The 13,345-nt window shown below is 44.7% G+C and overlaps 1 protein-coding gene across 1 annotated transcript; it reads right to left on the reverse strand.

The window, feature by feature from the left end:
• Positions 1–707: 707 nt before the first annotated feature.
• Positions 708–8,778, reverse strand: LOC143768296 (uncharacterized). Its single transcript, XM_077256988.1, has 3 exons — positions 8,581–8,778; positions 1,062–1,211; positions 708–932 (listed from the first exon to the last, which is right to left on the reverse strand). Exons 1-3 carry the CDS (start codon positions 8,776–8,778, stop codon positions 708–710), a joined length of 573 nt encoding a protein of 190 aa, XP_077113103.1.
• Between the last annotated feature and the right edge of the window lie 4,567 nt (positions 8,779–13,345).

Genomic DNA, 13,345 nt, shown 5'->3' on the forward strand with positions numbered 1-13,345 from the left:
TCCCTATTTATTATAATTGCCAGACCTGAAATAACGAGCACTTTTCACCTATTGTGTCCCCCCCATTTCCTTGTAGATTGTAAGCTTGCGAGCAGGGACCTCACCCCTAATGTCACTGTTTAAATTGTCTTAACTTGTACTGAATTTATTGTTTGTACATGTCCCCGCTTAATTGTAAAGTGCTGCGGAATATGTTGGCGCTATATAAATATAAATTATTATTATTGTCCTGCCATCTCCACCGTTCTCATTACACAAGTATAAAACATATAATACTGGTGGATAAAACAAGACTGAGCACAAGACCTTCACCGGCGTCTACACATCATAGGGGGAGATCTCCTGACACCTTCTCTCCATCTACCTGATGATCCTGAGGAGCACTGGGATCTTCTTGGTTACAGTCCTGTGGAAGAAGAGGACGGGGACATCTCTCTGGTGTTGTCCTCTTACTGGATAGATCTGGAGGAAACACATACAGGGGGTGAATTCATTCTTTACATACAGATAATTATAGGCCGTGTGTATTTAGTCCTGTCTATTACCTGGAGATGTGAGGGGCTGGGGAACCTCCATTATGACGTTCTTGTACAGATCTCTGTGTCCTTCTAAATACTCCCACTCCTCCATGGAGAAATAGACAGCGACATCCTGACACCTTATAGGAACCTGACACATACAATGATACCGTCATCCCTCCGATCCCTTCATAGTGTTACTGTATAATGTCCCAGCATTCCCAGCACTGTCACCTCTCCAGTCAGCAGCTCAATCATCTTGTAGGTGAGTTCTAGGATCTTCTGGTCATTGATGTCCTCATGGATCAGGGGGTGAGGTGGAGGCCCCGTGATTGGGCTCAGGGGTCTTTCCCATCCCTCAGACACAGGGTCCTGACAGCGATCACTAGAGGTCTTCTTCACCACTGTGTAATCCTGGTAATGGAGAGACACATTAATAAATCTCACTACAGACATTTCCAGAGTCCTCACCTCTCCAGTTCTGTCCATCTGTTATTCCCATAGATAAGAATGATGTAATGTGACGTCATCAGAATCTCTCACCTCTCCAGTAAGCCGGAAGAGGATCTCTAGGGTGAGGTGTAATATCCTCTCCGCCATCTTGTCTCTGTCCATATCCATCTGTGATGGGTAAATCAGTAAAATTCTCTTTTGTAGAAGATCTTCACTGAGAGGATCCGATATTGTAGAGACCTGAATGAGAAGATGAGCCGATGTAACATCATAAGAATCCTGTAATAATACAATTACTGGAGATAATAACGGAAACATATGAGGAGATTTATTATTTTACAGTATTTAGTTTCCTTCTTTCCATCTACTAATAAATCCTATATATTTAGGCCACAGACAACAAGCAGTTTCCTCCTCGGAGTCGGCAGCTGAATACGTTCCTCATAGACTCATCTTCCATAACGCTAATTCTCGTCTCATTTACCGACCCTGGAATCAGCATTAGCAATACTGCAGGAGATATTCATTACACGCGACATGAGAAATAACTACTTCATGGTGAGGACGACATCTTCATCTTCTACTACGGCTCTAGAGACATATGTGGCCAGAGTCGGTCACTGACTCCATCACCACCGGCCGTCTATATGAAGGTTTCCCGTCTTCCCCGCACTGTAATCTTCTATCACGTTAGATCTCAGCTCTGATTCACACACAGGAGTTTCTTTATAGCCTAGGAAGGGGGTAATACCCATGGAGCTTCCCTGGCTAGTAATATCAGCTCACAACTGTATACTTAGCCTTTAGTGGCTATTAAAATCGGGGACTCCCCTAAAAAAGTGACGTAGGGTGCACCTATATTTAATAACCAGCAAAGGCTATGCAGACAGTTGCGGGTTGATATTAATAGCCTAGGAAGAGGCCATGGATACTGCACCCCCCAGGCTAAAAATATCAGCTTTCAGCCGCCCGGAAAAGGCACATCTCTAAGATGCACCAATTCTGGCATTTAGCCTCTCTCTTCCTACTTGCCCTTTAGCTGAAATTATTATGATGGGAAGGAGAGGGTGACCAATACCACACCCCACCGAGCCCTGTCAATTCATAGGCATCATAGCAACCAAGTGGGATGATACACTCCTGCCTATCCAACTATCGTATGGTAAATATCTCATAGATCCTGGGTTCATTAGTATTTGCACCAAGAAGGAGGCTAAGTGAGTATTTATTAATTAACTGTCGGTGGTCGGAGGTAGTCAGTGAGGTGGATGGTTCCATATTGTGCATGTAGGGGGCAGTACTGTGGGAACATTAGAAAGTGGGGGGATGGCAGTACTGTGGGGACATTATACTGTGTGTGAGGGGGATGCCAGTCCTGTGGAAACATTATCCTGTGTCTGTGGGAAGCCACTATTGTGGGAACAAAATACTGTGTGTGGTGGGATGATGGTACTGTAGGAACATTATACTGTGTGGGAAGGTATAGTGGTACTGTAGGAACATTATACTGTGTGTGGGGGTATGGCGGTACTGTAGGAACATTATACTGTGTGGGGGCATGGCGGTACTGTAGGAACATTATACTGTGTGGGGGTATGGCGGTACTGTAGGAACATTATACTGTGTGGGGGTATGGCGGTACTATGAAAACTTTGCACTGTGTGTGGGGGTATGGAGGTACTATGAGAACATTATACTGTGTGGGGGGTATCGCAGCTGTGCGACGCTGTGGTTGTGTGAAATAAAATGGGCTGGTATTGGTAAAAGTAGTTTTTTACACCGAATGGTTGACTTATGTAGTGCAATGTGGTCTCGGATATGCTGGGTAGTCTCACCAACATATCCGAGACCGCATGGACACTTAATGAGATAAATAACGAATGTGGAATCACAGCTAAAAAAAACGTGAATCGGAAATCTCTTGCCTGATCTGGGGTGAGTAAACGTATCACCCCTCGTGATTAGTGTTGAGCGATACCGTCCGATACTTGAAAGTATCGGTATCGGAAAGTATCGTCCGATACCGGCAAAGTATCGGATCCAATCCGATACCGATACCCGATACCAATACAAGTCAATGGGACTCATGTATCGGACGGTATCCCTGATGGTTCCCAGGGTCTGAAGGAAAGGAAACTCTCCTTCAGGCCCTGGGATCCATATTAATGTGTAAAATAAAGAATTAAAATAAAAAATATTGCTATACTCACCTCTCCGACGCAGCCTGCACCTTACCGAGGGAACCGGCAGCGTTGTTTGTTTATAATTTGCGCTTTAACTTCCTTACGCGAAGTCCCGGCTTGTGATTGGTCGCGCGCCGCCCATGTGGCCGGGACGCAACCAATCACAGCAAGCCGTGACGTAATTTCAGGTCCTTCAGGATTTTAAAATTACGTTCCGGCGTTGTGATTGGTTGCGTCGCGGTCACATGGGCGACGCAACCAATCACAAGCCGTGACGTCACGGGAGGCAGGAGACGCGCGCATTTTAAAATGCTCTTGGTTGTGCTCTAGTAGACAATGGACTTTCCACGGGAAAATCTAGAAGGGAGTCAGGATACCCTCGATTACGAAATTTGGATGCCATCTCATTCAGTCTTACAGTCCGTAAGGAGGGGTCAGACACAATCCTATTAATCCTACTATATTGTGATCTTGGAAGAGACCGCTTAATGTGGCGAGGGTGACAGCTAGTGAAAAAAAGCAGACTATTTTTATCAGTGGATTTGACAAAAAGGTCAGTGGATAAAGTCCTGTCTTCATTAATGGTGACCATGGTATCTAAAAAGGAGATAGATTTTTGGTCATGTTGTATAGAAAAGGTCAATTTGTCAACAGATGTATTGATGGACTGATAGAAGGACATAAGTGAATCCAGGTCCCCACTCCATATCAAAAAAATATCGTCGATGTATCTCTTCCAAAGTGGGCAAAACTGTTGGAAGAGTACATGTGTATAAACGAATTTGGATTCAAAATCAGCCATAAAGATATTGGCATAGGGGGGCGCTACGTTACTCCCCATTGCAGTGCCGTTAAGTTGAATAAAATATTCATCCTCAAATAAAAAGAAGTTTTTTGTCAGAATCAGTGTCAATAACGACCCACAAAATTCCTTCAAATCTGGGTGGAACTCTGTATTCTCATTCAAAAAAGCCTCCACAGCCTGGATACCACTCACATTGTTAGTATACAAACTATTCACATCTAGTGTTACTAAATAACATTCAACAGGTACTATGTTAAGACCACGAATGGCAGACAAAAAATGTGAAGTATCCTGCAGAAAAGAGGGAATAAGACCTAATAATGGAGATAAAATCTTTTCTAGTACCATAGCAAGAGGAGAAAGCAAAGAACCAGTGGAGGCCACTATTGGTCTTCCCGGAGGACGTGTGAGATTTTTGTGAATCTTGGGCAACGTGTAGAGGACGGGGCAGATATGGTATGGATTAACAAGGAATTCGCCTAATTTATTATCAATAACCCCTAATGAACAAAACCGATGAGACAACAACCGAATTTCCTTGGTGATATCAGACGTGGGATCATGAGTGATACGAAGGTAGGTATCAGAGTCACTTAATTGGGAACGAATCTCATTGACATAATATTGTCTATCCATGACCACTACCGCCCCGCCTTTATCGGCAGGTTTAACTACCAATTGTTTATTCGACCGTAAGCTATCAATGGCGCCCTTCTCCGCTCTGGATATATTACTCCTGATATGAAGGTGACCCTGTTGAATCTCTGTTAATTTGTGACGTACATCATTTTTGACAAGAGAAATAAATGTCTCGACAGGATGATAAGTCCTAGGAGGAGAAAAAGTGCTACGCTGAGTCAAATTTTATTTCCTAAGGGAAAGAGTGGTATTATCAATAGCATTATCAATAGTATTGTCAGTAGCAACAGTAGATGATGGTAGTGATGGAATAGTGCTGGAGAAGTGTACCTTTAGACGAAGAGATCTGAAGAATCTATTAAGTTCTTGGTCTAGGGTGAAATCATTAAATGGAGGAGTTGGGCAGAATGACAAACCTTTTTGTAGAACATAAAGTTCCATAGAAGAAAGGACAAAAGATGAAATATTATAAACAAGCTGTTCACTTGATACCTGAGAACGGGTCTGCATCCGTGTAGGTAAGGACTCAGACCTGGAAGAATACTGTCTATTGCCCTTGTTCCTGGAGCTCCGTCCTCGTCCCTGGTATGAACGAAATGAAGAACGGGAACCATCACTCTCAGAGCCAGATGAATAGGAGGAGTTCCACCATCTAGAAGGTCTTCTTTCAGCAGCTCCCGAATTTTTATTAGTCCACCGGTATACTTCACCTCATTGGTAATCATCCGAATCACGAGTAAATTTAAGTCTCTTACGTTCTTGCAATTGTGATTGAAATTCAACCATCGCTTTTTCAGTTTGAATTTTAATCTTATTGAACTCCTCCTGTGATAAAGTGTTACGAAGTTGTGATTCAATACTTGCAATCTCATTTTCAATAATCGGGATTTCTTTGTGTAAATAGTCAACTGTCAGGAGAATAAGGTCCATGGAACACTTGTTTAAGATAGCTTCAAATTTCTCACAAAAGTCCGTTTTTTCAGAAAAAAGGGTAGGTCTGAGAGAAACGCGAAGACCCCTTGGTATGCGCTGAACCTTATGATATTCAGCCAGTGTGACATAGTGCAGTTGTAATGCAGTCTTTCGTCTATAAATTCTATCAAGATCACGGGTTTTTACTTGATCAGTCGAAGTATGCAAAAATTGGCTCGGTATATTAACCTGAGCTAGAATAGATTCCGCTTCTGATTGATTATAAGATAACATATTCAATGACATTGTCAGTAATAAGATAACCCCAAAATCACGAATAACAATGAAAGATCAGGGGGATCTTAGTCCAAGTATAGCAGAGTACTCTGGAAAATAGCTATATATCAATAGACTAATCCGAGGACTCTTTTCAGTAGAATCAAAGTTAAATTTATTTAAGTCACAACCAGTCATACAGAGTGCCAACGTTTCGGCAAAAAGCCTTTATCAAGGCATTTATCTATAAAAAATAATAAATGAAAATCAATACAAATCTTTGCAGAAAAATAACAATAAAGACAGGTTGTGTACATATAACAGAAAATAAATCTATAACCAAATGGATATATTAGATAACATATATCATAAACCATACACCATAGACAAAAGTGGAATAAGGGCATGTCCTAAATACAGAAAAAATGACTGGTTGTGACTTAAATAAATTTAACTTTGATTCTACTGAAAAGAGTCCTCGGATTAGTCTATTGGTACTATGATAACATTATACTGTGTGTGGGGGTATGGCGGTACTATGAGAACATTATACTGTGTGGGGGGTATGGCGGTACTATGAGAACATTATACTGTGTGTGGGGGTATGGCGGTTCTATGAGAACATTATACTGTGTGTGGGGGTATGGCGGTACTATGAGAACATTATACTGTGTGTGGGGGTATGGCGGTTCTATGAGAACATTATACTGTGTGTGGGGGTATGGCGGTACTATGAGAACATTATACTGTGTGTGGGGGTATGGCGGTACTATGAGAACATTATACTGTGTGGGGGGGTATGGCGGTACTATGAGAACATTATACTGTGTGGGGGGGTATGGCGGTACTATGAGAACATTATACTGTGTGTGGGGGTATGGCGGTACTATGAGAACATTATACTGTGTGTGGGGGTATGGCGGTACTATGAGAACATTATACTGTGTGGGGGGGTATGGCGGTACTATGAGAACATTATACTGTGTGTGGGGGGTATGGCGGTACTATGAGATGATTATACTGTGTGTGGGGATATGGCGGTACTATGAGATGATTATACTGTGTGGGGGTATGGCGGTACTATGAGAACATTATACTGTGTGGGGGTATGGCGGTACTGTAGGAACATTATACTGTGTGGGGGTATGGCGGTACTATGAGAACATTATACTGTGTGGGGGGGTATGGCGGTACTATGAGAACATTATACTGTGTGGGGGTATGGCGGTACTATGAGAACATTATACTGTGTGTGGGGGTATGGCGGTACTATGAGAACATTATAGTGTGGGGGGGTATGGCGGTACTATGAGAACATTATACTGTGTGTGGGGGTATGGCGGTACTATGAGAACATTATACTGTGTGTGGGGGTATGGCGGTACTATGAGAACATTATACTGTGTGTGGGGGTATGGCGGTACTATGAGAACATTATACTGTGTGGGGGGGTATGGCGGTACTATGAGAACATTATACTGTGCGGGGGGGTATGGTGGTACTATGAGAACATTATACTGTGTGGGGGTATGGCGGTACTATGAGAACATTATAGTGTGGGGGGGTATGGCGGTACTATGAGAACATTATACTGTGTGTGGGGGTATGGCGGTACTATGAGAACATTATACTGTGTGTGGGGGTATGGCGGTACTATGAGAACATTATACTGTGTGTGGGGGTATGGCGGTACTATGAGAACATTATACTGTGTGGGGGGGTATGGCGGTACTATGAGAACATTATACTGTGCGGGGGGGTATGGTGGTACTATGAGAACATTATACTGTGTGGGGGTATGGCGGTACTATGAGAACATTATACTGTGTGGGGGGGTATGGCGGTACTATGAGAACATTATACTGTGTGGGGGTATGGCGGTACTATGAGAACATTATACTGTGTGTGGGGGTATGGCGGTACTATGAGAACATTATAGTGTGGGGGGGTATGGCGGTACTATGAGAACATTATACTGTGTGTGGGGGTATGGCGGTACTATGAGAACATTATACTGTGTGTGGGGGTATGGCGGTACTATGAGAACATTATACTGTGTGTGGGGGTATGGCGGTACTATGAGAACATTATACTGTGTGGGGGGGTATGGCGGTACTATGAGAACATTATACTGTGCGGGGGGGTATGGTGGTACTATGAGAACATTATACTGTGTGGGGGGGTATGGCGGTACTATGAGAACATTATAGTGTGGGGGGGTATGGCGGTACTATGAGAACATTATACTGTGTGTGGGGGTATGGCGGTACTATGAGAACATTATACTGTGTGTGGGGGTATGGCGGTACTATGAGAACATTATACTGTGTGTGGGGGTATGGCGGTACTATGAGAACATTATACTGTGTGTGGGGGTATGGCGGTACTATGAGAACATTATACTGTGCGGGGGGGTATGGTGGTACTATGAGAACATTATACTGTGTGGGGGGGTATGGTGGTACTATGAACAGAACAGATTTGGCGCCAACAAAGGAAAGGGGTGCGGGGAAGAATCTGAGGTACCAGCTCCTGGTAAAGTGCCCGAGGCAGCTGGGTGTGGGGCAGAACCTGCTTACAGGGCATAATGGGGGCATTACACTGTGTGGGGCCAAGAAAGGGGCCCTGTACTAGGAGAACACTCCGCTCCTCACTTCCTGTCCTCCATAGTTGGCTCGTATGTATCTATTACAGGAAACAGAACAACAACGTTATGGTTCTTATAAAGAGTCTCCTCCGTGCAGAAGGGGTTAATGTCCCCGGCTGCGCTCAGTACTGGGGAATCTCCACATACCTCCACCTGCAGAGCCGCACTCCACAGATATGGCTGCTCTGTGCGCACAGGACCTGTGATGAGGTCACAGGGGGAGGAGTCAGGGGTCACGTGATCCGCAGTAGTGATGGGTAAAATGCGATTTTTGGGTGAGCCGACTCTTTTGGATCGGCTCACCAAAAAGAACCGGTTCTTTTGGCTCCCAAAATGGCTCTTCATTTTTTACCTTTGCATTTTAATTTACAGCCAAATTCTGGAATGTTTTAATCCATCATTTTAGCAAAAATCTTCACACATGGCCATTTATGACATAAAAGAGTATAATTTCCAGAATAACCAGATTTTATATTATTTGCTGTAAAAAGTAACAAACACAAAATCAACCTGCAAATCAGCAACAGAATACGACTTTGCACGTAGCCTTACAGTGACACATTTTAGGCCATGTTCACACTGGGCGGAATTGATGGTCTCAAGATGTGATAGCAACTTTAAGAATTGACACATACACTAATTCCAACAGTCTGTCACATAGAGTACAGTTTGTTTTTGTGAACTTTAATGTGAATGGGCAGGCAGGCTTGAGGGCAATGGGGGAGGCTAGGCTGTGAGTACTGCATGCATGCAGCAGGTGGCCGCAACGGGCAGGAGGATGCATTGTCAGTCTCCGCTTTGGGGTTGTGGCTAAATAGGATCAGTGACTGTCTGTGGAACTGGCAAGGAGCCGTTTAAAATTTATATGGCTCCTTGCCAGGAGCCGACTCACATGGTTCACTATAAAGAGCCGGCTCTTTGAGCCGGCTCATTCAGGAGCTACCCATCACTAATCCGCAGTGAAGACGCTACATGGAGACTTCTCCTCAGTCAGTGACATTCCCGCCATTATTCGCCCTCACTACTGGCACAATCACCTCGCGCCGCCTTTTCTACACAATGTTCTGTGTGGAATGTAACGTGTGATTTCTCTGGAGACAAATAGACCCCACACATGAGGGGATTATCACCGGTTACCGGACGTCTAGTATATGGCGGCATATGATTGTGCTATCGCCTCCACACCGGGGGCTAAAATGCCGAAATCTCGCTTATTTAACCCCTTCCAGTGTCCGGCTAAGGGTCATATACGGTCATGCTCCTCTCCAGTCGCTGTGGGGTTTGGTAATAGGATGGAGGGCGGCGTCCATGCTTGGACCTCAGAGAGAGTAATAAAATCACAGCTCACCTTCCCTGTCCTTTACCCCTTAGGGTACCGTCACACAGTACAATTTTGATCGCTACGACGGCACGATCCGTGACGTCGCAGCGTCGTATGATTATCGCTCCAGCGTCGTAGACTGCGGTCACACGTTGCAATCACGGCGCTGGAGCGATGCCGAAGTCCCCGGGTAACAAGGGTAAACATCGGGTTACTAAGCGCAGGGCCGCGCTTAGTAACCCGATGTTTACCCTGGTTACCAGCGTAAACGTAAAAAAAACAAACAGTACATACTTACATTCCGGTGTCTGTCCCCGGCGTCTCAGCTTCCCTGCACTGTGTAAGCACCATAGCCAGAAAGCAGAGCGTTGACGTCACCGCTGTGCTCGCTTTCTGGCTGGCCGGCGCTCACAGTGCAGGGAAGCTGAGACGCCGGGGACAGACACCGGAATGTAAGTATGTACTGTTTGTTTTTTTTACGTTTACGCTGGTAACCAGGGTAAACATCGGGTTACTAAGCGCGGCCCTGCACTTAGTTACCCGATGTTTACACTGGTTACAAGCGAACACATCGCTGGATCTCTGTCACACACAACGATCCAGCGATGTCAGCGGGTGATCAAGCGACGAAAGAAAGTTCCAAACGATCTGCTACGATGTACGATTCTCAGCAGGATCCCTGATCGCTGCTGCGTGTCAGACACTGCGATATCGTAACGATATCGCTAGAACGTCACGAATCGTACCGTCGTAGCGATCAAAATTGCACTGTGTGACGGTACCCTAACACCTGACCTGTTTAGCCAATTACCTGAACATAAATGGTTTTACAGACTTAGGCCGGCGTCACACTCAGCGTAAGACAATACGCCACGTATTATACGTCCGTACTACGGCCGTAATACGGAGAAATGTTCCCAAAATATTGATCCGTAGTCAGGGTGTGTCAGCGTATTTTGCGCATGGCATCCTCCGTATGTAATCCGTATGGCATCCGTACTGCGAGATTTTTGCGCAGGCTTGCAAAACCGACATCTAATGGATTTATGTGCTCAAATGTTCGGGAAAACATATATACAGTATATATATATATATATATGTCATTGAGACACATATATATAGTCTGTATTTAGATTTCATTCAGCGCGATATCTGTGAACAGCCGGTAATTCAATTGCCGGCTTTTCATTTCTCCTTCACAAACCCGACAGGATATGAGACCTGATTACATACAGTAAACCATCTCATATCCCCTTTTTTTTGCATATTCCACACTACTAATGTTAGTAGTGTGTATGTGCAAAATTTCAGCGCTGTAGCTGCTGAAATAAAGGGTTAAATGGCGGAAAAAATTGGCGTGGGCTCCCGCACAATTTTCTCCGCCAGAATGGTTAAGCCAGTGACTGAGGGCAGATATTAATAGCCAGGAGAGGGTCCATGGTTATTGGCCCCCCCGTGGCTACAAACATCTGCCCCCAGCCACCCCAGAAAAGGCACATCTGGAAGATGCGCCTATTCTGGCACTTGGCCACTCTCTTCCCACTCCCTGTAGCTGTGGGATATGGGGTAATGAAGGGTTAATGCCACCTTGCTATTGTAAGGTGACATTAAGCCAGATTAATAATGGAGAGGCGTTAATTATGACACCTATCCATTATTAATCCAATAGTACGAAATGGTTAATAAAACACACACACACATGATTAAAAAGTAGTTTAATGAAAGAAACACAGCGGTTGTTGTAATAATTTATTGCTCTCTCAATCCATCAGGAACACCCTCGCTTGGAAAAATAATAAACGCACAAGATACATACCTTCTGGTGAACCGTCTCGTCCCACGAAGTAATCCATCTGAAGGGGTTAACTAATATTACAGGCAGGAGTCCTGCTAATGCAGCTGTGTGCTCGTGCCTGTAATTCCCCGGCGAATGAATGAAATGTAGGTCAATGACCTATAGTTACCTTCAGTCGCGGTGATGCGCCCCCTGGTGGATGTCCTCATATGACCTGGAGCGTGGGAAAAAGTTCCCAGGCTGCAGTTCATGAGAACATCCAGCAGAGGGCGCCTCACCGCGACTCAATGTAAGTACAGATCCAGCTTTCCTTTCAGCACCCGGGGATTACAGGCACGAGTGAGTGGTTTATTGCAGCTCCTGCCTGTAATATTAGTTAACCCCTTCAGATGGATTACATCGTGGGACGAGACGGTTCACCAGAAGGTATGTATCTTGTGCGTTTATTATTTTTCCAAGCGAGGGTGTTCCTGATGGATTGAGAGAACAATAAATTATTACAACAACCGCTGTGTTTATTTCATTAAAATACTTTTTAATCATGTGTGTGTGTGTTTTTTAACCCTTTCCAACAATTGGATTAATAATGGATAGGTGTCATAATTGACGCCTCTCCATTACTAATCTGGCTTAATGTCACCTTACAATAGCAAGGTGGCATTAACCCTTCATTACCCCATATCCCACCGCTACAGGGAGTGGGAAGAGAGTGGCCAAGTGCCAGAATAGGCGCATCTTCCAGATGTGCCTTTTCTGGGGTGGCTGGGGGCAGATGTTTTTAGCCACGGGGGGGGGGGGGGCAATAACCATGGACCCTCTCCTGGCTATTAATATCTGCCGTCAGTCACTGGCTTTACCATTCTGGCGGAGAAAATTGTGCGGGAGCCCACGCCAATTTTTTCCGCCATTTAACCCTTTATTTCAGCAGCTACAGCGCTGAAATTTTGCACATACACACTACTAACATTAGTAGTGTGGAATATGCAAAAAAAAGGGGATATGAGATGGTTTACTGTATGTAATCATGTCTCATATCCTGTCGGGTTTGTGCAGGAGAAATGAAAAGCCGGCAATTGAATTACCGACTTTTCACTAACACCGCTGCGTATTTCTCGCAAGTCACACTGCTGGTCCGTGTGGAATCCGTATTTTTCTCGCCCCCATAGACTTTCATTGGCGATTTTTTTGCGCAATACGCTGACAAACGCAGCATGCTGCGATTTTGTACGGCCGTAGAAAGCCGTATAATACTGAACCGTAATATACGGCTAATAGGAGCAGCCCCATTGAGAATAATTGTGCCGTATGTAATGCGAGTTTTACGGACGTAGTTTCTGCGCTCTTACGTCCGTAAAACTCGCTAGTGTGAGGCCGGCCTTAACGTGAGAGGGGCATATAACCTTATACGTATCGCCATGGTGACGGATGGAAGACCGCACACAATACACCTGAGGGGCAGATTGAACATTTGATGCTGCCATTCGGGGTAACCAATGCTCCGGCAGTCTCTGAAAATGTCATTAATTATATTTTTTCCTCACTGATTGGTAGATTTGTGGTAATTTTCCTGGATGATATATTGAGTTCCTCACGTACTCTGGAGGAGCATGGTGAGCATGTCAGACAGGTTCTCCAGGTCCTACGTGACAACTATTTATCTGCTAACCTGGAGAAATGGCAATTTGTGGTACAGCAGGTCCAGTTCTCAGGACATTTGGCTTCTGCATTGGGGTTTCAGATGGACCCCGTTAAGGTCCAAGCCGTCCTTGATGGCTTCTAACCAAGGAACCTTAAAG

The sequence above is a fragment of the Ranitomeya variabilis genome, chromosome 4 (assembly GCF_051348905.1).
Source record: "Ranitomeya variabilis isolate aRanVar5 chromosome 4, aRanVar5.hap1, whole genome shotgun sequence".
In the NCBI taxonomy this organism is placed as follows: Eukaryota; Metazoa; Chordata; class Amphibia; order Anura; family Dendrobatidae; genus Ranitomeya; species Ranitomeya variabilis.

Coding starts and splice junctions, on each gene's coding strand:
- LOC143768296 (XM_077256988.1), bottom strand. CDS start 8,778: ATGAAGAGCCATTTTGGGAGCCAAAAGAACCGGTTCTTTTTGGTGAGC. Junction 1,212..8,580: donor GTGCGGCTCTGCAGGTGGAG/GTATGTGGAGAT, acceptor CTTCTCATTCAG/GTCTCTACAATATCGGATCC. Junction 933..1,061: donor TCTTCCGGCTTACTGGAGAG/GTGAGAGATTCT, acceptor CTCCATTACCAG/GATTACACAGTGGTGAAGAA.